Source organism: Odocoileus virginianus, chromosome 31 (assembly GCF_023699985.2).
Source record: "Odocoileus virginianus isolate 20LAN1187 ecotype Illinois chromosome 31, Ovbor_1.2, whole genome shotgun sequence".
NCBI classification, from domain to species: domain Eukaryota; kingdom Metazoa; phylum Chordata; class Mammalia; order Artiodactyla; family Cervidae; genus Odocoileus; species Odocoileus virginianus.
In genome coordinates, this window is record NC_069704.1 from 2,139,987 (window position 1) to 2,164,069 (window position 24,083).

Consider the following 24,083-nt stretch of genomic DNA (forward strand, 5'->3'; position numbering starts at 1 on the left):
TTCCCCGATGTCACATAGTTACTAAGCAGCCGCTTGAGATTCAAACACGGATCTGTCTACTGTCGGAGACGCCTCGGTGTCTACCGTATCCTCACGTGACGGTGCCTGCCTCCGCCACTCCCGTGTACCCACCGCCACCAACAGTCGTTTTATATGTAGATCACAACTTTTCAGCACTGCAGGATTCAAACTTGACTAGTGAAATTTTGCATTCATAGCCAAGCAGGCCTTAAACTCTAGTTTGGGGCTGTCAGATCTACGCCGAAGTTCAGTCCAAGTGAAAGAAGCAGATGGGGTACTTGTAGCCGCGACATGGTACAGCGCACGCACCTGAGCGGGAGGAAACCGGGGTTGCACAGTCTCTGAGGTTGCATGGCCTTTTAAAATATCTCTGTAATCCTCATACTGGGCTTCTTCACAAAGGCACTCTGCTAGGAAACAGTGAACCACCCATTTCCAAACTTCTTTTTAGCAGCAACCTTCCCCCCTGTTTTTTCAAAGGAAACTCCAGTGTAAAAGAATAAATTCTCAAGTTCACATTTATAACATTTACTTAATGTCAATCAACGAGGCTGCATTGAAAAAAAATGGACTTACGAAAGGCAATTATATCCTTAAATGAGGCTCTTACCTTCAATTTCTCCATTTTGTTTCAAGTGTCTGTGATATTTGTTACCACTTTAAAAACTAAATTTCAATCAAATTGTAAAATCACGGAAGCTCCTCAGTAGAATTCTATTGATCCCAGTTTTAAAATCACTGAATTTGACTTGAACCCAGGTCTGACTTCAAAGTCCAGCTTTCATTGTAACAACTCTGGTTAGGTACTCTACGCAGACAGTATTACCATTTTGTACCTGGGAAAACTGAAGCTCACATAAATTTTCTATCCTATCCCTAGTGCCTTGCACACTGCCTGGCATAAATATGTTATCTATTCAACTGAATTGTCCAAGATAGGATGCAGGTTCTAAGCCCAGGCCACCCTCTTTCCAGGAGATGCCCCCTTGGCACATGGGCATTTCATGGCATTTTGCAATGACTTCTCCATTGTACATGATGGAATCCACCATCTCAAAAACCATGGAAGAGAAAAATATGTGGTTGAAGTGATAGTGTTCCTGACTCATTTTGCCTTTGAGAGAAAAAATACGGAGCTGAAGCAATTCAGTTGCCTCAGGCAACTTCCCTTCTCGGAGCACTCAGGTCTCTCTGAAGCCACAGACACCAATAAACGGAAATTGGCCAGTAAACCTCCTTGAATGCCAGTAAATGGCAGTGAAAACTGCAGGGCAGGTTCACCTGTGTTGGACCTCCCACGGGTTGCCAGGACTGGGAGCTGTCTAGACAGGCCTCTGCCTCTAAGGCAGCCCTACAAGCCCCAGGTGGTAAAGGCCCCTTTGTTCCAGAATTTCGCATTTGTCATGTTGATAGCTTTGACCCTGAAATTGGCCTTCTGCAATAAAGGCAGGCTTTACAAGGTCAAGTCCAACCCCCTCACTGGGACTGAGGCCCTCGTGAATTCCTGACTCTCCGTCTTCTGCCCTAGCCTCTCCGCTCCCCCCGCCCCACACCCCTCGCCCACAATTCCTGCTGTTTGTCCCTGAGCTCAGCAGCATCCCTCCGGCTGTGTCTCTGGGCTGCTGCGCACCCTGCCTCAGACCGTGAAGAATCTGCCCACAATGTGGGTTCCATCCCTGGGTTGGAAAGATCCCCTGGAGGAGGAAATGGCAACCCACCCCAGTATTCTTCCCTGGAGAATCCCCATGGACAGAGGAGCCTGGCGGGCTACAGTCCACGGGTTGCAAAGAGTCGGACATGACTGGGCGACCAAGCACCCCACACAACATGACTGCCTGACATGACATGACCCACCTCCCACCCCGCCTCTGTTTCCACCTGGAAAATTCCTTCCCCACTACATTCGTCACTTCTGTGATGAATCAGACTCTCTGGAGGTAGGGCTCCCTCCAGGGAATTCTACACTTTTAAAAAGCTCCCTGGCCAATTTGGCGGATCAGCCAGCCAGCTTTGGAAACAATGGTGTAAACACACACACCGACACCCACATGCCCTTCCCACCACAGACACCCTCACACCGCCTTCTGTTCTTCCACATCCTCTGCAGGGGGGTGTTCATTCTGTAACTTGATAGGGATGGGGGCGAGGGAGGTGTCGGGGAACAAAAGAGAGGAAGACACCAGAGAAAAGACCGGAAGCAGGGAGGGGAGCAGCTCTTTGGACTGATCTGGGATCTCCATGCAGAAAAGGTTTAGAGACACAAGTTCATGGAAATTAGTAGGGACTGTTGGGGGAGGGTGTAATCTCATCACAACAAAAATTTGAAGTGACGGACGCTGAAGCCCTCAGCGCGTCACAGCTCTTGGACAGTGTTACAGCGCCCTGTCACAGCTCAGCCTTACTGAGAAAATAAAGGAAAAGACATCCTCGTGGCCTGAGGGCGTGCCGACCCAAAAGATGCGAAGAGAAGAGAGAGTGAGAGAGGGAGAGTGCGTGCACGCCCTGGCCCTTTGGCTCCACTTTTTCCGCGTTTTCCCTCCCCATGGGCCTGCCCCGCGTCAACCGGGCTAGGCGGGAGTGCTGTCTGTTCTCCCTGACGTCCTCACTCCCGGCCTGGACCTTCCTTTGTGCTATTTTCAAGGGCTTCCCCTTCCTCGTCTTCTGGCCACCGCCCTTCTGGACTCCTGTTTCCTACTCTCACCGCCTAACAGGACGTTGTGACAAGCTGGGCAGGAGCAGAGAGTCAGGGTCTGGGGGACCAAAAGGGGCACGAACGCCCTCACCCACGCTGCGAACTTCACGAGCATCCGCGGTACCTCCTGTCAGAAACTCTCGTGGCAGGCAGGGGAAACGAGGACGAGTCAGGCAGATGCTCCAGGGCCGGGCATCCTGCCCGCTTCCTACCCCCGGGAATGTAAGTGACTCTAGGATCCCGCTACTGGCCTTGAACTCTTTGCCCCCAATGCTCCAAGGCCGTGCCTCCCAATGACTGACCAAAGTGGGGGATTAGACACACTTCATCCGCTCCTGGGAGACTTTCAACGCCTCTGTTGGCTGATGGGCTCCAGAACATTCTGAATCAAAATACTTGTACACCAGTGTTCAGAGTAGCACTTTTTTTAAAAAAAATATCTATTTATTTGACTGCATCAACCCTCAGTTGTGGCACACAGGATCTTAGTTGACCTGCGGCATCCCTGACCAGGGATTGAACCTGCGTCCCCTGCATTGAAGATGAATTCTTAACCACTGGACTACCAGGGAAGACCCCCAGTAGCATTATCCACAGCAGCCAAAAGGTAGAAAGGATCTGAGTGTCCATCGATGGATGAAAGGATAAACGAGAACAGCATTGAAACATGTATATTATCTAGGGTGAAACAGATCACCAGCCCAGGTTGGGTACATGAGACAAGTGCTCGGGCCTGGTGCACTGGGAAGACCCAGAGGCATCGGGTGGAGAGGGAGGTGGGAGGGGGGACTGGGATGGGGAATACATGTAAATCCATGGCTAATTCATTTCAATGTATGACAAAAACCACTGCAATGTTGTAAAGTAATTAGCCTCCAACTAATAAAAATAAATGGAAAAAAAAAAAAAGGATAAACGAAATGGTATATATACACACACAGTGGAATAGTATTCAGTCACAAAAAGGAACGCAATTACTTTATGGGCTGTAAAATGTATAAATCTTGAAAACATTAAGCTAAGTGAAATAAGCCAGACAGAAGAGAAATGCATGATTCAACTTCTATCAGGTACCTAGAACCGGCAAATTCATGGAGACAGAAAGTGGAATAAAGGTTACCAGGGCAGATGGGAAGTAGGAAGGGGGAAGGAGTTCTTGTTTCATGGGCACAGGGTGTAAATCTAAGTTGGGGATTATGAAAAAGTTTTGGGTGGAGATGGTGGGGACAGGTCCACAACACTGGCAGTGTATCTAATGCTACTGAATTGTACATTTGCACATGATCAAAATGATAAACCAACAACAAAAATGGGACTATGCCATTACATTTTCTTTTCTTTTTTTACTTTGGCTCAGGACTCCCCAGAAGCTATGCAAAAGCCTCCTGGACTGCAGGGCGGTCTAAGATGCGTCCACCCAAGCCCTCTTCCTCCCTGCTTCACATGGGGTCAGGCTGGCAACTGTCTGAAGGCTCTCCAGCCTTCCCTGGTTGCCTCTCCGTCTCCTTCCATACAAGCACTCTTCCCCTAGTCCAATCTCTGCCCATTCCATCTCGTCTTGGCCTCTGCTTCTTGGAGGATCAGATTTATATGCGGGTTGAATGCTCATTCACTGGGTCGCAGGCACCGGCGCAACCCCCCACCCCTACCCCATGGACCCTTCTCAGAACAGTGAGAAGGACACTTCTCAGGACAAAGTGAGCCACAGCAGGTTACACACTTCAGAAAGCTTTTTATTGAATTCAGTTTCCAAAAGCACAGACACTTGAGACAATTCTGCAAGGACCCTGAATTTTTTTGCAGGGCTGTTTTTGGCTACATTAAAAAAAAAAAAAGGAAAAAGGACAAAGAAAAAAACCAACCACACACACAGCAGGTTGACCCTGCTCACTGTAAGGTCTCCTTGAAGGGTGGACAGTTCTGAAAGGCACTGAACAGTGATGGGTGGGACCTGCCTTCCTCAGGCAGCCAGCTCAGCAAGCGCCCTGTCCAAGGGATCCACAGACCAGTAGTTGTCATCCCAGCCGAGGAACCAGCCCACGAACGAGGGAGGCTCGAAGCCCTGCTTCACCACGGTGATGGGGGTCCGCCGATCACGATTAGCTGGGTCCGTCTCGATGTACCGCTTAGCTGCAGACACACGGGCAGGAGAAGAATCCTCAGTGTCTCCGTCACCAAGGAGAGGAGGTTCCATGCCTAAGAGGGTTTCGGTCCCACTGGCCCCAACACCCAACCCCTCCCCTGGACAACACCGTCCCTTGAAGGCAAGGACAAGCACGTGACTCCTTCACTGCCCCGCCCAGAAACACAGGAAGGGCCAGGGGTCACAGTTTAACCTCCAGCTTCACAAAGCGTGCCTCATTTTTCTCTAGCATCCCCTACTGGAAGGTATCATAGAAACCAGCTTTTGGATTTCCAGCTCCCAAATCAGACTCTACTCAGCTACCAAAGATCTGCTTTCCTGCATCTAAATCCAGATGCGGTTAGTCCCTGGGCATCCTGGGAACCCGAAGCAGCTTCTATCTGCCTCTTCCTCTTGGTGTGACCTACGGCTTCTGCAGGAACTGAGCTGCTCTCTCTCCACCCAGAGAGGGCTCACCAGGAGCCGGCCGTGGGGGAGGAAGTCCCCACCCCGCTGTCACAAACTCCCAGACCCGCACACAGAAGCTGCTCCCACCCCACAGCCTGAAACAGACCCGCAGGCACGCTTGGGTCCTCACCAGAGGTCAAGGCTTCTGTCTTTTCCTCTTCTTGAGAATCCTTACCAACCCAGACAAAGACCTGGAGGAGAGGTGGGAAAGGAAAGGTGTGAGATGAAGCCGCACGAGGGGCGCTGACCCAGCTCGCTGTTGGAGGAAGAGGAGGTTCCAGGTGGGGGCCGGACACCCCCCGCCCCAACCACAAAGCCCGTGGACTGTGACTAGAGGGCAGGGACCAGACACAGCGAGCTGGTGACCTTTGCGCCTCCCTGGGAGGCGGTCTGCCGTGTCTCTTTGGACAAATGGAGTTACTAGCTGATTACATTCCATCCAGACCGCAGTTCCCCTTGAGAACGGGGAGGCTCTGGCAACAACGACCACTCGCAGGCGGATGCAGTTGAGCAGCAGCTGCCGCTATGATGGGAGTTCCACCTGCCTCAGACGCCCCCGCACGTCCACGGCCCCCACCCCAGCCTGCTCCAGTCACTAACATCGACCACCAAGCGCAGACAGCCATGAGACGGAGACCCTGCTCTAGACGTTCACGGATGATCCATTTGGGGGCATCTATTATTCAACGGACGAGCAGACGAACATGTGCTCACTGGTTTATTCATCCACCCAGTAGGCCCTGAGAGTCTGCTGGGCGTCTGAGCCAACAGGGGTCTGCGGCTTGGAAGAGAAATAAATCATCACCACCACCACCGACTTCAGTCCTAGGATGACCTTTACCACACCAAAACACCAATTCAGCTGGGTTTTACCTGTCATCTATTCTGATGTGTATCTAAAATATTTTAAAGAATGCCTATCATTCATAAAATGTCAAAGTGTTCATCACTCAGTCGTGTCTCTTTGCAACCCTATAGACTGTAGCCCGACAAGCTCCTCTGTCCATGGGATTCTCCAGGCAAGAATACTGCAGTGCGTAGTTATTCCCTTTTCCAAGGGATTGTCCCAACCCAGGGACTGAACCCAAGTCTCCTGCATTGCAGGTGGACTCTTCACTGTCTGGGCCACCAGGGGCCCCATTCATAAGATGGTATCAGACAACAGAACGCAGACCTTCTCGCCCTTACTTATGGACAGCTGTGTGCCTTCTGCACGGGCCCCTCCACACCAGCTATGTATGGTTCTATTCTGTTCATCACAGGACTCCCAGCAACCCAGCATTCTGCCTGGAAGACAGTGATGCTTCATACGTGTTGACTGAGGGCATGAACAGATGAACAAGCAGAGTAAGGAGTCAACGGAACAAAGCTGCCAGCAGCTGAATGGCTAGACTGCAAACCTTCTGGTATTGATCTTCCAACCGGGGAGCCCAAGAAGCCGGGCAGATGGAGGGCAGTCTTGCACCTGCACGGCAGCTACCTCTAACCCTGACAGCTCGGGGAGGAGACAGCTTGCTAGGAAGGGCTATTGATTGCCATCCCCCACGAGGATGCAAGGCCTTTGGGGACAGGGGAATGTCTCCTTCTAGGTGAGAGATTATGCCTGCATGAGATGTGAACCAAAACCCAACTTTCTTTACCAACAGGTTCAAAGTAAGAGCTCATGTTCCCCTAAGGCCTGGGGAAGAACGCTGGTCACTGATTTGCCTTTCTAAGGTGCTTTGCTGTTGGCAAGGGGATTCTATCTGCCTCTCATCTGCAGGGATTATGCAAGGTAGGCACCATCACGCCCATGCTGCAGGTAAGGACATGGAGCTCAGAGAGGGAAGTTATTCGTGGGGCCGTCCGTTACCTGGTCCCAGGTGTCCAGGAGCATGACGTCATCGGTGGCCAAGTCTTCCTGCATGAGCTCGCCAGGGACCTCTTCGATCTAGGAAGGGATGGAAGGGGTTAATGACAGCCCACCTGCAAGCCGCCTTTCCCCAGCTCTCTCTGCCCTCCATGGGGAGCTGCTGAGCTGGCTCCAGCCTGTGGGGAGTCTGTCCTGGGTCATCAGAAGGTCTCTCCCTGCCCCTGCTGTGGATGCCTCAGCTTGCTCCCCGGAAAACACCTCCCAAGGGGTGAGCAGAGGGAGCGACCTTAGGCCTCCTTGGGGACTCACCACGAAACGCCCGATCTTGTTGGAGCAGGCGAAGAGGCGCGGCGGGTGGGCGTCCATCTTCTTGTCCTTCAGCCGTGGGGACGTGCGGTAAGCGGCCTTCCCACCCAGGGCCTCCCAGAAGCTGTCTGCGAGGGGAGGCCACGCCAGTCACCAACTGACACCACCTCCTGCCTCCCGCACACCCCCTTAGACTCTGGGACAGATGCTGCCCGCGCATAGCCAAGTGCTCTCAACCGCCACCCGGCATCGTAAAATCCCAGCGTGACAAAGAAGGGAGGGCCGCGGGACTCAACGGTGACGCAACAGAGGCCCAGGGAGGGCAGACTTGGCGGCAGACACGGAGCCGGGCCAGAGACGGACGACAGCCCTGCAGGGCGGGGGTTATCCCGGCTCAGCAGCGAGGCAGCCGAGGCTCAGAGGGCAAGCAGTTCACCCGGCGGCACACAGCTGGGCCAAAGTAAAGCCGCCTTATCTGGCTCCAATTCCCTGTCTTTCCCACTATACCTGCTCTAGCCACATGTGCTACTCATATTTAAGTGCATTTTCCCACCAGTCACATTTAAATGTGTGTTAACTTAAGCATGTGACTGGTGGAGGTTTAGTCACCAAGTTGTGTCTGACTCTTTTCCAACCCCATGGACTAACCACCAGGCTCCTCTGTCCACGGGACTTCCCAGGCAAGAATACCGGAGTGGGTTGCCATTTCCTTCTCCCGGGGATCTTCCCGACCCAGGGATCGAACCTGAGTCTCCTGCATTGGCAGGCGGATTCTTTACCACAGGGCCACCAAGGGAAGCCCATAAACATGTGACTAGTGGCCACCAAATCAGACCTAGCAGATATAGAACATGTCCATTCTTTCAGACATTTTTCAGTGGATTATGTGACTCTAGACCAAACTGTTCTTCCCCATTCCTGCTTAGCATCAAGCAAGAGAGAGCAGGCTTAGAAGTAAGGAGGGAGAGATCTAGGGTTAGTGTAACGGAAGCGTTCCTGACCCATGCTGTGGAAACAAGGCCGGCCTGAGGCATCTCTGTCCATGAAGATCCTCAAGGTTCGGACAGACCGCAGCCCCCATGAGGCCGAAGCTGCCGCCTACAATCTTTCCAGGCTTTCCCGCAAGTGAGCCCCCCTGCAGCTGCCTTCCCCGCCTTCCCCAGCCCACACTGAGCTCTCCTTTCTCTAACTCCCAGACGCCTCCCTCTCACTGACCACATTCTCATTTTCATCTTGTGTGTACGTGTTAGTTGTGTCGACTCTTTGCGACCCCATGGACTGTGGCCTGCCAGGCTCCTCTCTCCATGGGATTCTCCAGGCAAGAATACTGGAGTGGGTTGCCATGCCCTTCTCCAGGGCATCTTCCTGACCGGGGGATCGAACCCAGGTCTCCCACACTGCAGGCGGATTCCTCACTGTCTGAGCCCTTTTCCTCTCAGCCACTTTAATGAATGCACGTTAGGGAACAAGTGCTGAGGCAGGAGGAGGACGACGAAAGCCCGAGCAGACAGGAGGCCGGGAGTCCAACAGCTCCATCCCCAGAGAGCAGCCGCCCCTCCACCCCTGGCTCCTACCTGGCTCGCTGCCTTCCGCCACCTGCACGGGCTGGGCCCGAAGCACCCTGAGCAGCTCCTGGGCCCCGGTCTTCTCTGCCTCGCTGGCTCCCACGCCGACCCACAGGTAGGCGGCCGAGGGGGTTTTCAGGACAAAGGCATCGTTGGAATTCAGCGCGCCAGCCTTGGGCATCACCTGGGAAGGTAGTGCTCAGTTAATCAACCAGGAAACAGGTAAAATCTCTTCAGCCCCCTCCTCACAGCCCAGGAGATGCTGTAGCAAGACCAGTTCTTAAGGGCGGACTCGGAGGACGGAGCGTGCACCCCATCGGAGCTGAGGACAAGGACTCTGGACAGAGGCGCTTAGCTGACTCCCATGAGCTATGAATGCACTGTGCTTAGCCAAGGAGATTCTAGAAATCTGGGATGCATTAACAGAAGTTGAGCACCTAGAACAAAGGAGGTGATAATCCCAATGTCCTCTAGGCTGCTCAGTAGGATTGTGTTCAGGTTCTGCACCTTCCACTATAACAGGGATAGCAGCCAACTGGAATGGAATCAAGAACAACATCCAGATTGTGAAGACTGGAGTATGTTAGGTAGTGACTTGCCCGTCGTGGAAGGTATGCAAGAGGCACTGGGCATTCTCGAAACAAGGAGAAATTTAAGACATACAATCCTGCTGGGCAGGGAGGTACAAAAAGCTGCTTCTTAGCCCCTCGGTCAACACCACCCGACCCTGTGCCCAGAGGCCTGCCCATCAGGCCTGGGAGGTTTCCGAGAGGCCAATCCTGCTGGGGGCCCGGGGTCCGGGGCATTACCTCCACGGCCCGGGTGGCTCCAGAGCTGCTGGCCCGGACCTGGAAGAGGCGGGTACTGGCGGGCGCCGTCTGCCCACCCTCGCGGGAGGTGCCTCCCCTGTAGATAATCATGGGTTTCCCGCCAAACAGGCTCATGAGGTGAGCGGGCTCCTTGCCTTGGACCACACGGCTCTGAGGGGGAGACGGGAGAGCAGGTCAGGAAAGGGGGGTGGGAGCACCGTCCTGCGCGCACACGCTGGGCTCAGCTCGGAGCAGCTGGCACGGCCCAGGCTCACCCCACACGAGCCCGTCACGCCTGGGCCTGTGTGTGGAGGGCGGCGTGGCCCTACAGAACGCAGGGGCTGGCTGGGGAACAGGAGGTGCAGGAAGGCTGGAGGCAGCCCTGCTGGCTGAGGTCCCCCGGGCACCGCTTCGGCCTTTCCCCTCCCCCAAGGCCTGGCCTGGCTGAGGCTGGGTCTAGTCCAAGAACCCAGAGAGCCCATGTTTGCAAATATTCCCTTAAATGGAAGCCCAGGGATGGTTCGTGGACATTCTTCCCGGACAGCGATGTCAGCCTCGGCCAAGAAAGCTGGAGAGTGGTGGGAAACGAGCCTTCCAGGTCTGCAGAGAGCCCTCCTGTGGGGCCAGCGCAGCCTGCGGTCAAGGGCTCGGCGGCGGGAAGAGGGGACAGGAGGTCTGAGAGGAGGAGAGGAGGTCCCCTCTGTGCCTGCCCCGCGAGCCCGGGTCACTTCGGATTCCAGCCGTGACCCACGCTGCCTAAATCTAGATCACCTCACAAGTGGGTTGGGTGGTGAGGAGTGGTTCGTGGTCCCTCCCCAGCAAGAGCCATCCTGATGGTGAGGATTCGGGCCACGTGTAATTATACATCCTCTGCCTGCATGTCTGATGAACCTCCTTCTCCCACCACTAGACTGTAATAAACCACATCACAGCGGGGCCGGGGGCCAGGGGCGAGCATCTATCTGTGTTCACAGTCGCAGACGCAGCGTCCGCGTCCTGCATAAATGTTTGTCAAAAGGACGGATGGGTGGGATGAGGGATGGTCAGACGAGTGAGCAGATGGGCAGGGCCCGGGCGCAGCCCCGAGGGGCTGCGGGCTGGGCTCACCTGCACAGGAGTCCCTCCCAGCTCCTCGTCCAGCTGAGCAGTCAGGATGGCCGAGGCAGCGACCTCATCCTGGGTGGACTGTGCACCCTGCCTGGAAGGGAAGTGAACCTCAGCACCTCGGCTTGCACAGAGGCCGGGGCGGCTCCGTCACCCTGGGCCTGAGAAACCCACAAATCTCCAGATTACAGGTAATGAAACTGACATATAGACAGGAAAAGAGATTTGTTTGAAAAAGAACCAGAGCCAGGACCCAAACCAACACACCGCACACCCCAGCCCAGCGTCGAGTCTTCTTTCAGAGATCTGACCACAACCAGTGGACTTCCTCCTCCTAAACTGCCCCACCGGGAGACGCAGGATGAGGGGCTTTCTGCCTCACCTCTTCCTCCGCTGTCTACATTTCCCATAACTAACCTGTGTTATCTGCATAAGCAATCTAACAGATCAACGTGTTGCTCAAAGAAAATGTTTTAAAAGCCTTCTCGTGAATTTTGCACCATGTGTGTATTACTAATACCGAGTCCAGAAACATTTCTTTCAAGCGGCTTTTAAAAGTCTGAGGTTGTCAAATTGAGAGGCAACCTACTGAGTAAGACTAATGCTCTTCCACAGCATTGACACTGGGAAAGAAGAGTGAAGACTGAGAACTGGCACATGATGATTAAACGCCTCTGAGGAGACCTGATGACTAAATACCGTGTGAGACCCTGGGTTAGATCCTAGACCAGAAAAAGGACATTAGTGGAAGAACTGGTGAAATTCAAGAGGAGTAAATGGTCTTGCAACAATGTTAATTTCCCAGTTTTGAAAACTGAACTATGGTTAAGAAAGAGGTGACCATAGAGGGAACTGTGTAACAGGTATATGGAAACTGTCTGCACTATTTTTGCAACTTTCCAGCAAGTCATTTCAAAAGGAAAAGTTTAAAAAAGAAGAAACCCATCAGTCAACCTTTAAAAAGTTGGGAGATTGCAGAGTAAGAGAAACAAACTGAAAAATATACTGAGACATCATTTTATCAACTCTAAAGCTGAGAAACAGCAAAAAAGTGTGATAACACAGTCCACCAGTGAGACCACGAGGAAACAGATAACTCTCATTTGTCACTGGTGAAAATGCAAACGGTACAAAGTTCATCTAGAGAAACTGGGTGCTATCTATCAAAATGACCAGCACATTCACTGTCAGAGCCAGCTCCGACTTCTGGGAACTCACTCTAAAGATACTTCTCTTCGCATTCAAAATGATGTTTGTTTAAGCCAACTAATCATAGCAGTGCTTGTACTAGTAGGAGTCTGGAATCAAAGCAAATATGCATCAGCAGGGAATTTGTTAAATAAACTACAGGATAGCCACACAGTGGAGTATTATGTGGCTGTAAAAAAAAAGAGAGAGTAAGGAAGTTCCTTATGGACTGACATAGTCTGAGCTCCAGGAAGTGTTAAGTGAGGGAACAAGAGGCAAAGTGCAGGACAATATACATAGTATGCCATCTCTTGCATAAGGAAGGGAGGAGAACTAGGAATACAGGGTCAGATTTGCTTTTATCTGCATAATTACTGGAAGGATATACAAGAAACTAATGGAAGCAGGCATCCACAGAGGAGTGAGGATTTTAGAGCAAGGTGGAAAAGGGACAGGACGGGGACAAGATTTCTCCATGCATGTGATTTTAATCTGTCTTGATCCTTAAGTCATGAATTTATCATCTCTCTTTAAAGAATTAAAAATAACTTTTAGTTAGAAAACATCAGAGGATAAATAGAACTTAAGAGTGGAATTAAGGGAGAGATTTTCTGTTCGTTTCTCCCTAGTCCCCACGTCTCTCCTACAATGGACATGTGATGCTTTTATGAGATGAGTTTACAATTTGAGAAATAAGACAAGCGGTCCTGCCCCGGGGACCTTTCCCAGGGGAGCCGGGCTGCCCTGGTTCAGGTTCACACACCTGCAAGCTTCCCTCGGCCCTGCCCGCTGGCCCCCGCCGTGGCCACGCTCTCAGTGTGTGTCCCCGGCTCCGCCCAGGCACAGGACCCCAGAGCCTCACCAGTTGTAGATGATCTGTCCCTGACGGCCGCCGTGGCGGTAGTTGTACAGAATGATGTAGCTGTCACCGCCGTAGAACTGTCCGTACGTGGCGGGGTCCACAGGCACTTTGTTGGAACCTTCAATTCTCCAGATCTGCCAGAGTAAAGCTGGGCTTAGACACCAAGCGACATTCCCGGCCCCCAACTCAGACCAGCCGAGAAACCAGCGGGTGCTGGGTAGCGGTTACACCGCAGGATTGCCCTCGGACTCAGCCTGAAGTTAAATAACTTGCTGGAATCGCGGAGCCACTAAGATTCAAGTCCAGGTCCTGACAGTGCACCCCTGCTTCCCCCGTGCCTCCTCCTCACGGAGAGCAGCACGGGGACGGGTAGCTGCTTGGTTTAGAAAATGCTTCTGGCCTGTGAGCAACACGGGCCCAGGGTACCAATCAATACACGACCTGCAGCCAAGCCAGGCTGCACCCCCGCAGGCTGTGCACCCCTGGACAACCTGCTTACTGTCTGTGAGCCTCAGTTTCCGGATCTGGAAAATGGGAATAATCAAATGAGCCTAGCACAGTGCTTGGCACGGGATGACGGCTCTGCAGGTGGCGGCTACTCTTAGTAATTATGATGATGACTAACGCTGCCACTGGCTGTTATCAGCAGGTTGTCCGGATGTTAGATGTCACCTGCGAAGGCAGGGTCGTCACTGAGTGACCTCGGAATGACTCCTGCGGGCAGCTCTTTGCAGAGCTCCGGGGACACGGTTGTCCGTGGCCATGAAGCCCTGCGGCGCCACCTGGTGGTACCGCGAGTCCTGGCAGATAGAACCTCTGAACCTTGAAAACTCCTGACAGGGATGGAGCGGGACCCAAGCCTCATTTCACCAGGGGCTTCCCTGGTGGCTCAGAAGGTAAAAACACCTCCCTGCGATGCAGGAGACCTGCATTCAACCTCTGGGTCGGGAAGCTCCCCTGGAAAAGGGAATGGCAACCCACTCCAGTATTCTTGCCCATGGACAGAGGAGCCAGGTGGGCTACAGTCCAGGGACTAAACACTTAACTTAAGCTTCATTTCACAGATGAGGAAAGTGAGGTTCAAAAAGGTTAAGTAACTTGGCCAAGACCACACAGCTGAGCTGCCAGGGCTGTTCCCACATGGCCCTAGCCTGGATCATTTTCATTGCACACTCCTCTTCCACTTAACTAATGAACCAATGACAAAATCAGTAATAAAGAAAAATGAACATTTTTGCCATTTCTATTATGTAGGATGGAATCAATGTTTGTTAATTCTACCTCCTAAACATCTCTGAACTCCACTCCCCGCCTCTCCATCTTCACTGTGAACTTCTTGGTCTCAAAGCCATCTCCTCTTCCCTAAAGTACTGTAACGACCTCCTCATGAGGTCTCTACTCTCATTCTCCTGCCTCTAACTCATTTTCACAGCGAGTTCTGGAAGCACAGAACAGAGCCTGTCACATTTCTGCCTTTAAAAAAAAAAAAACCCTCACTAGCACCTAACGGTTGATACAGAATCAAGGCCACACCTTTGGACAAGGAACTTAAGGCCCTGCCCTGAGAATACCATCAGCACCAGGCTTCCAGGACAGCCCCCTGCCCGAATACCCACTCTCACTCTGGCAGCAAACTCCTGCTCATCCTCTGAGGCCCCACCCAAGGGTCCCCATCTCTACGAAGACTGCCCCAGCCGCCCACCTCCGCTGCCCTTCCTGCGCTCCCAGGGTCCCCATGCACCTCCCATCTCCCACCGACCACACACGTCTCAACAACCAGCTGCGGCCACCTCCCCTCCCAGACCATGCACTCTTCATGGGCAGAGCAGGGTCTCAGACCCTTGGCAGGGAGCCTGGAAGACGGCAGGTGCTTAGGGCATGTTGGCTGTAAAAATCAAGCAAGACCCGAGAATCCCACCCATCAAAACTGTGGTCAAAACCTCTTAGAGAAACACCCTCAGAGAAGAGGGGCCGGAGGGGCCGGGGAGGGAGAAGGCAGGCGCTGCGACACGCCCACCCCAGCCCCCTGGCACCTGCTTCTGCCCTCTGCCGTCGTCATCCATGCCGTGCTGGGCAGCCATGGCGGTGGACGTGTGCAGGGTGGCGGCATCGAAGGGCACGCGCTCCACGTTGGCAATGTGGCTGGAGAGGTAGCTCAGGCCCGGGCCGTCCGTCTGGTCTGGGTCCCGCCAGTTCTTGAAAAACTGTTTGAACAGCGGGGTCTCGCCACCCTCGGGAAGGACAGAGACCTGGCAGGGACGGAGGAAGAGAAGGTCGTGGCTGGACCAGGGTCCCCGGAGCGCAGAGGCCACCCTGCCGGGGTCCTGCAGGGAGCCTCAGACACCCCGTCCATGCTGAGCGCAGGACACCCCCCAACCCAGTCTCTCCACGCCGCTGGGCCCACTGTCACTGTCCCACCTGGCTCCCTGGCTCACCTGGGTCTGCCTGGGGTAGTCCATCTTGGAGATGAAGTCGGAGGCTGTCTTGAGGGCGGCCTTCCTCTCCTCGGTGTTAGCCTGCCTGCCTGTTGGCCAAAAGCGAGCAAGGGGCCTGCGGTCAGTGCTGCACCCCAGCACTCGGCGCTCCAGGGAAAGCAGAAGGCAAACCTCCCTCCCTTCCGTTCCTAGACCATGGACAGCCAAGGCCAGAGACCCCAGACAGAGCCGATCACGCCATGAGCTCTCGGGGGTCCAGCGAGGGGTCCTGGCTAATGCCCGCGAGCACGCCGACCCACTGACTGAGCTCAGAACTATACAAAACTTGCTGCATTTAATCCACGCAGCAATCTTCTGTGATGAAGATCGTTATCTTGTCCTCATTTGCATCTAAGGAAGTCAGGGTCTTAGAGACGTTAAGTGACTTGGCCAAGGCCACTCAGCCAGCGGGAAGCTGTGACTCAGAACCCCAGCCTCCCTCGTCTGCCCCAGGCTCATGAGCCGAGTCCCTGCAAAGCTGCAGGGGCGCCCGCGTAAGGCCCTGTTGGAGCCCCTCCCTTCACCCCAGTACCTTTCCAGACAAAGATCTTCCCGTCTTTGCCATGGTCCAGGATGAAGCAGTCCTCTGACCTCAAGGCCCCCTGGGCGAAGGGGTTCTCATCAGCCACAAGGGAGACCGACATGGTGCCCGCGCCGTTGGAGACCTGGGGGGATGAGAGGGGCCCCGGGCCGGTGAGTGACCTTCCCCACCTCGGCCTGCCGGAGGCCGACAACCCACCCCCACCTCAGATGACACTGTGGAGAACACAGCCCTGAGGCTCATTCGGGATTTCTCTGTCCTGTTCCACCTGGTCACAACCACCTCTGTGACCGACACGTGGGTGTAGCATGGAAACGGCACCAGAAAGGGAAGGGGAATCAAATGCGGGGACGCAGGTGGCATAGGAAAACAACTGTTCAGCTGATGGAAAGAAATCCAACCTCATCGGTTTAAAAAAGGAAGTACAAAATAAAAGTAAAGCGGTCTACGCGCAGTGTCGTATACTGGGCTGGAACCTGGAAGGAAAAACTGGGGAAATCTGAATAAAGTTTGTAGTTTAGTTAACAGCATTGAACTGATGTTTCTTAGTTTTGACAAACAGACCTGGTTATGTTAAGATGTTCGGGGGAACCTGGGTGAAGGGTATATGGGAAACTTCTGTACCATCTTTGCAATTTTTCTGTAAATCTAAAAACTATCCTAAAATAAAAAGTTCATTGAACCTTTTTGAGTGTACCCTACTTGGCAAAATGCAGAAGACTTGACAGTACCCAGGGCTGACAAGGCTCTGGGTAAACTGGTGAGGGTGATCAAGAGCCTTCCCAGAATGCAGTTGAGTAGCACGTTATCAGGAAGTTAAATAATAAGTGTTCTGCATTTATTGAAAACTTACTTTGTTCCAGGCACTGTTCTAAAAAATTTATGTAATTTATTAACTTCTACAGTTATAGACTGGTTTAATCCCTACAACAACCCTACAGGTAATCCTGTTACTACCCCTGTTTCATTCACAAGGAAACCGAGGCGCAGAGAGGTGAAGTCACCTGCACCGCTACATAGCCCCAGATCCGGGATTCGAAGCCAGACAGTCCAAGTCAGATCCCGTGTTTCTGTCAGTTACCTCTCATGGCAGAACCTTCCTCCCTGGGGTAGTGCAGACAGTCTAAGTCCAGAACCGGTATTCTTGTGTTTCTGTTTTTTTCCGGTCCTGCCACGGGGCTGAATGCAGACTCGGTTCCCTGTCCAGGGACTGAGCCAGGGCCTCGGCAGTGAGAGTCCAGAGTCCAAGCCACGCGGCAACCGGGGAACTCCCAAGCAGCAGCAGCGCTTTCTTTTATTAGCCATTGATTTCATTTATGGTAATTGCTATATACCAAAAAATTTTCTTCTTGAGGAGTCAAATATACTTAACTATTTTGTTAACAGTTTCTTTTTTTCTTAATATATATATTTTACTGAAGTTTAGTTTACTAGTTAACGTACAATGTTCCAGATACACAACAAGGTGATTCAGCTATACATACACGCACATATAATTTTTGAGATCATTCTCCACTATCAGTTACTACAAGTTATTGACTATAGTTCCCTGTGCAAGAACCAGTATTTTCAATCACTGACTCATCATGCAGCCTGTGACCCAGACGCTCCACATCTGCAAACCTCCCCTAATGCCAAGCTTGGCACACAGGCACAAAGAGAGACTGCTGGTGATCGGAACAGGTGGAGACATCCTCATGCCACCGATTAGGGATCTGCAGAGATCTCCACATTCATAAAAGAAAATACTCTACAGCCGTTACAAAGGGTCAAGGGGAAAAGAGAAGGCCACAGAAACGTGTGAATAGCCTGCATCTGTTAATATCAAATAGAGACGGAGAAACATGTAAGGAGACCCGGAAAGCTGTATCTGGGGTTTCCTACACCAAAAGGGTAACCATGTAACCATGGCAACCCATGGAGGGGGGAGGACGGGAGGCTGACTTTGTTAAATTGAGTACTGTTACTTTTGTAACTAAAACCCACTTTTAAATAGTACTGGTTATCTTAAACTAGTAAAATTAGACTGACTTTTATTTTTTTACGTTCTTGAGTATTGCTCAACCCTAGTATTTACAACGAATATGTATTATTACTTCAACATCAGAATAAATATCAGTAACGAAGTTTTCCTGTGGCGGTGATACGCCAAATCTGCACCTCATTCTGCTGTTATTTTACCACAAATAAGCTTAGGGCACAACATGGGCATCACAGGCTCAGAGGTCAGACATCCTTGGCTCAAGACCAGCCTTAATGCAGTTTTTAAAAATCATGAGAAGAAATTTAAATAAAGTCAGTACCCATAACACACGCATACACACACACTTCTGTAGTACTTTCCTGGATTTCCCTGAAACCCTCTTCTCCTTAGACCCTCCAGAAATCCTGCGACGCTGACTCTGCGGCCCTCCGCCCTCCCCACTTCATGGACCCCGTCGGTGAAGGTGACACAGATATGTCTGCGGTCGCTCACACGCTGGTTCCTGGGGCAGAAACGCCACGAGGCAGCAGATGGCCGTCCCCTGGAGCCGTAAGAAGCCGAGTCCCCCCAGGGCACCCCCACACATGCTCGGCTCAAAGCCCAGGTCTCCTGCACCCCCATCCTGAGCCCACGACCCAGGGGCCTCAGCCCAGGCTCACCTTGTACAGCTTGGCCAGCTTGCGGTTGGCCGCGTCCTCCTTGGCTGTGTCCTCGGTCCCTGCGGGCAGAGCCGGCTTGGGGCCCAGCACCTGCGGAGATGGAGAGAGGGAAGAAAGCGTGGCGGTGAGCTCCCAGCAGCCTGCCGCCCCCCAGGGAGGAGGCTGAGCTCCAGAGAGAGCTTCCTCCCCGGGCAGGCAGGGACCACGCGGGCCTCCGGCATCCACGGCAAGTTTCCACTTGGGGCAGGACCCCCTCTGGAGATGTCTGGGATCCCTGACCGTGCCTCCGGGGCGCAGCGCCCAGCCAGGGCTGCCTGTGGAGTCTCTGGCCCTGCCGACCCGTCTCCAGCAGCTCCACGAGGACCCCGTGGTCCACTGCCCTCAGGACGGCCCCTCAGATGCTTACCATTTCCACCAAGCCTTCCGAGAAGGACAAGGACAGCTACCAACACCTCCCACCGCGTGTCTTCAGCAGACCTCACTTCACCTTTGCAGCCATGCTAGGAGGCACAAGGCCTTCCCTGTGGCTCAGCTGGTGAAGAATCCGCCTGCAGTGCGGGAGACCTGGGTTCGATCCCTGGGTTGGGAAGATCCCCTGGAGAAGGGAAAGGCTACCCGCTCCAGTATTCTGGCCTGGAGAATTCCATGGACTGTAAAGTCCATGGGGTCGCAAAGAGTCAGACACGACTGAGCAACTTTCAATTGCACTTTCAAGAGGCACAGATTACCACTCTCACTTCACAGGAGGGGAAACCAAGTCCAGAGAGAAAAGTACCTTGTCTACACCACTAGAAGGTGGCTAAGTAGAAATTTGAACCCATACACCCGTGACATTAGAATCCATTTTCACGCCTCCATTCTGCACTCTCTCCAGCCTCAATGGCCCACTACTGTCCCTCTCAAGCCACGCTTGGCATCCAGGCTTTTTCCCCGTAACAATCCCTTCTGCTCGTCCTAAACACCCGCGCTCAACAGCCCCAGACAAGCGGCACGGAGCAGAGCCTGTGGTCTCCTCTGCCCAGCGACCTTGACCTCTGCTGATCTATCCTCAAAGCACACTGGCTGGCAACGCCCATCATGCAATTGACGAAATGGGTTATAAACTAATTGGAATGATCAGAAGAAGAAAGAGGGGGTTGGGTCTCCGTTGTCTCTTTCTGGCCTGGCTCTAGCACCAGGCTTGTCCTCAGAAGACGCCAAGACCCTCCTGCTCAGCTCCTTTAGAGGATCTGGCCCTCTCGGCAGGAGGGTGTGGCTCACGGCCTGGATGCACTGGATCCTGGGACTCCAGCCCCGCCTCTCAGGGGAGTCTGGGAGAGGTCAGGGGAAGACTCTTCCGGCTTGGTAGAAAAACCCAGTCACCCCACAATTGCCTGCTGGGTGGAGAAAAGGAAGGAGCCTCCGGGCCCCTCGCTCAGCCCCACCCCGCACTCCCGGGACGCGGCCGCGGGTACCTGGAGCATGGCCTCGGGCTCAGCGCCCTCCTCGGACACGTGCACGCGGGCCCGGCCACTCCGCTCGTTGTCCCGGATGCCCTTGGACACCTGTGTGGCCTTCAGCCTCTCAAAGCGGTTGCTGCTGGAGCCACACCACTGGTAGATGTCCTGTAAGAGAAAGCCCCCACGTGAGGCAGCGCCCCCACCCACCTTCACAGAAGCCTTGCTGAACGACACGACAAGCTCACCTTGTTCTCTGCTTGCCCAGATGAGGGCTGGTGGAGCACAGACACCCCACACCCAAGCACAACACATGTCACTTGTGTGTACCAGGGCCCGTGAGGGTATGCTGTGGATATGCATTTTCCATAGGTATCGCTACATACAGAATGTGCGTAAAAATGTTTGCCTGATGGTGGGAGTGAAATTGGTACAACCACTTTGGAAAACCATCTGACTGTGCCTCTTTAAAGCTCCATATGCAAATATCCTACAACCCAGCCAACCCTCTCTGGGAATATACCCAACAGTAATGCATGAGAGTGTCCACCAAAAGACGTGTGCAAGGAGGCAGTGTCTGCTTCAGACTGGTTGCTCTCAAGATAGCTCACCATCATCCCTGAGAATTCTTGAACTGATATTTCCCTTTCTTTCTTTCTCTACCATGGCTTTTCATTCATGAAGAATGACCATTAATTAATATTAGTATTAATAAAATTATGTACCTACGTGTTTTTAAACAAAGGTTTGTGCAAGAAGGCTCAGAGTTGCAACCTTTGGAAGAGCCCCGAACTCTCCCAAGTGTCCGTCAGCAGCAGAACAGATAAACTGTGGCAAATTTTATACAACAAGGAGAAGGAACAAGCTACAACTAAAGGCAACAACAATATGGACGGACCTTAGAAAGAGAATGTTGGGCAAAAAAAGTCAGACATCCAAAGGATAGATTCCAGGTACACGAAGTTCAGAAACAGGTGGAACTGGTCTAGACTGTTGGTGGGGAAAGTCTGGGGTGAGCGTTATGCATGGGGAGGAAGGGACTGGGAGAGGCCACACAGGGCTGGTGGCGTTCTTTCTCGATCTGGCGTTAACTACTCGGGCATGTCCATCCCGTCAGAGTTCTAGAGCCGCACACGCAGAATCCACACGCTCTTCTGTGTGCCTGTCACACTTTATAACAAGCTTATGCTCAGCGTGTGTCCCTGCCTGCTGTCAGGTCGCTAGGTCACGTCCAACTCTTCTGCGACTCGCATGCGCTGCAGCCCGCCGGCTCCTCGTCCGTGGCATTTCCCAGGCCAGCGCACTGCGGTGGGCTGCCATTTCCCTCTCCAACAGACACTGCACCACATGTGTACATGAGGCTGGGGACAGAACGTCTGGCTGTGTCCTCCTGCAGGGATGGGTGTACGTGGATTTGGGAAGAATGTGTACAAAGCACCACACGTCTCTAAGGTGGGTCTGGGTAAGTGCATCCCACGCTTACCCGTACAAGTGAGTCACATACAAGTGAGCACGTCCGACTACACAATGACATGCACATACGTGGGTTTTTGATCAACACACCCAAGTCTCCATGTGTAGATACTCATCATGATGACATGTCTACATCTGCTAGGCAAGAGCTTATAGAGCTTTTTTCTAATTAAGGTACAGATGACTTATAATACTATATAAGCCTTGGGGGTACAACACAGTGATTTACAATTTTTAAAGACCATATGCCATTTGTAGTTATTATAACATATTGGTTATATTTCAAGAGCCTATCGTTTTTGAACATGCCCGCCACATACATGCAAGTGAGTGACTGTGAATAAAAGATACACAAGACATGCATATCGCCGCATCAGGGGCTGCCCACCCACTGAAGCCGCTCACGGGTCTGTGCGTGACGGGCATGGCGAGTCTGAGTCTGTGTGCACACACGTCTACCTGGGCCTCTGCGGGTGTGTTGCTCGCTCACAGAGCGCGTGGGGGCTGCCGCCCCTGTGACCCCACTGCATCTCCACATCGCTCACATGGGTGAGCCCACCTCCCCAGGTCAGGCCTGGGGCACCCCAGTGGCCCCTGAGAAAAGGCAGGGCAGGACTCACGTTGCCCAGGTCCAGGATGAAGCAGTCGCCGTTGTTGAAGCTCTCCCAGGACACAGGCACCTCGGTGGCTCGGACCACACGCCGCCCTTTGACCTGGAAGAGTCTCTGCACCACCACCTCGTTGGGGACCACGTGCTTGAATCCTGAGGCCACGCCCCCTTTCTGTCGGGTCGAGGAGACAGCGTTAGTCCAGGGGAGAGGGTCTGGCAGCGGACAGGAGTGATCTGAAGGGCGTTCCGGCCCACGCACCAGTGGACTTCCAGCAGCCCCCCACCTCTGCACCTTGCTGCCACCCTTTTGAATCTCGTGCTCCACTAACAAAGACCCCTGGTCCCACTTTCCTGGATCAAAATGCTATAAACATTCCCTTCTCAAAATCTGCATTCCCCAAGGAATGTTCTAAGAATGCTAACCCCCACGATATTCTGCAAGGAAAGGATTCCATGATCAGGGAAGCAGAAGGCGTGCGCTTCACTTGCCCCGACTTACACAACGCACATCCGCATCGTAAGGCACTGGGAAGTCCAGTGGTAAATACACTCGCTTGGCATGTTTTAGACAGCACTTCCCTGCCTTGAGTCAAGATACTGCTTTTCTCTTCCACGTCCTGCCTGCGGCTCAAGTGTTCTGCAAAACCTGCTTTAAGAAGTGCTCATTCAAATCTTTCCCATCCTTCAAGGCTCTCTAGGAAGAGTCAAGACTGCCCCCCTCCCCCAAGTTCCTCCCAGCTGTGCCTTCAGAGGCAGCTGTGGGTAAGGGACAGGGCACTGACCTCAGGTTCAAGTCCCTGCCCTGGCACCAGTGTGCTGGGTGACTTTGGATAAGTCTCTTGCCCTCTCTGAGCCTCAGGCCTGTTCCTCCTGCAGCGGCGATCTAAGCCCCTGCTGTGCCGCCCTCCACAGGCATCATCAAGTCCTGGGGAGTCCAGGAGGGCTTCCCACCAGTGGTCAGAACTGCCCGTGGGCGCTTCTCTGGTGGCTCAGAGGTGGAGAATCCGCCTGCCAATGCAGGAGGCACGGGTTTGATCCCTGGTCTGGGAAGATCCCACATGCTCGGAGCAGCTAAGCCCGTGGGCCACAACGATCAAGCCTGTGCCCTGGGGCCCGGGAACCGTAACTGCTGAACCCACACGCGGCAAACACTGAAGACCACGTGCTCTAGAGCCCGCACTCTGCGACAGGAGGGGCCCCCGGAAGGAGACGCCCACGCGCCGCAAGTCGAGTATTTCTTGCAAGCCACAGCTAGAGAAAAATCTGCCCAGCAACAAAGACCCAGCACGGCCAGGAAAAAAAAAAAAACTACCCTCAGGACAGGAGAGTCACGTGGGCTGGGTGTCCTTATGAGCAGGCCCCAGCCCTGGATGCTCACCGGCCCCAAGCCCCAGGGAGGTCAAGTCAGAGCGGAGAAGGTGCCCACAAGCATCCCATTTTCCCCATGAGTATACTGAAGGAGGAGTGGCGAAAAGTCAGACATGACTGGGCGACGGAACTGCACTGCAGTGATACTGAGGACCAGCGAATTGAACTTACTCAAGGGCACTCACTGAGCATGTGGCAAAGCTACGGAGTATAACCACGTCTCCCGTTTCCAAAGCTGCACACGTCATGGGCCACTGAGGCCGGAACTGTGGTCAACCCCCTCCCAGGTCCCTGGCTGACGCCTCATCTTGCAGAGCAAAGCCAGGTCTGACTTGTTGCGCTGAGTCCATGAGGGCAAGGGACAGACAGAGTGTGATGGGGTTCCTGTTACATCTAGACACAGCGAGGAACTCAGAACTGGCTGCGACATGATCATGCCCCTGTGCTGGGCATTCTGCAGGGGTCATCTGCGGGGGAGGCGTCATCATCACCATCTTACAGATGCGGAGAACAGATGCCGGAAGCAGAGAGACTTGCCTGAGATCTCAA

General features: G+C 53.2%; 1 protein-coding gene across 3 annotated transcripts in view; it reads right to left on the reverse strand.

Moving 5' to 3' along the window:
* Positions 1-4,425: 4,425 nt before the first annotated feature.
* The window catches only part of GSN (gelsolin), a 55,370-nt gene continuing 35,712 nt past the window's right edge, over positions 4,426-24,083 (reverse strand). For all 3 annotated transcript variants that reach the window (XM_070459179.1, XM_070459178.1, XM_020893599.2), the window contains 14 exons: positions 22,177-22,338; positions 20,102-20,251; positions 18,648-18,737; positions 15,996-16,128; positions 15,425-15,513; positions 15,023-15,238; positions 12,990-13,123; positions 10,943-11,033; positions 9,836-10,006; positions 9,036-9,210; positions 7,465-7,589; positions 7,156-7,233; positions 5,434-5,494; positions 4,426-4,843 (listed from right to left, as the gene is read on the reverse strand). In XM_070459179.1, the coding sequence (XP_070315280.1) occupies positions 4,674-4,843; positions 5,434-5,494; positions 7,156-7,233; positions 7,465-7,589; positions 9,036-9,210; positions 9,836-10,006; positions 10,943-11,033; positions 12,990-13,123; positions 15,023-15,238; positions 15,425-15,513; positions 15,996-16,128; positions 18,648-18,737; positions 20,102-20,251; positions 22,177-22,338 (1,845 nt within the window). In that variant the 3' untranslated portion in view covers positions 4,426-4,673. The remainder of the gene's footprint in view (positions 4,844-5,433; positions 5,495-7,155; positions 7,234-7,464; positions 7,590-9,035; positions 9,211-9,835; positions 10,007-10,942; positions 11,034-12,989; positions 13,124-15,022; positions 15,239-15,424; positions 15,514-15,995; positions 16,129-18,647; positions 18,738-20,101; positions 20,252-22,176; positions 22,339-24,083) is intronic.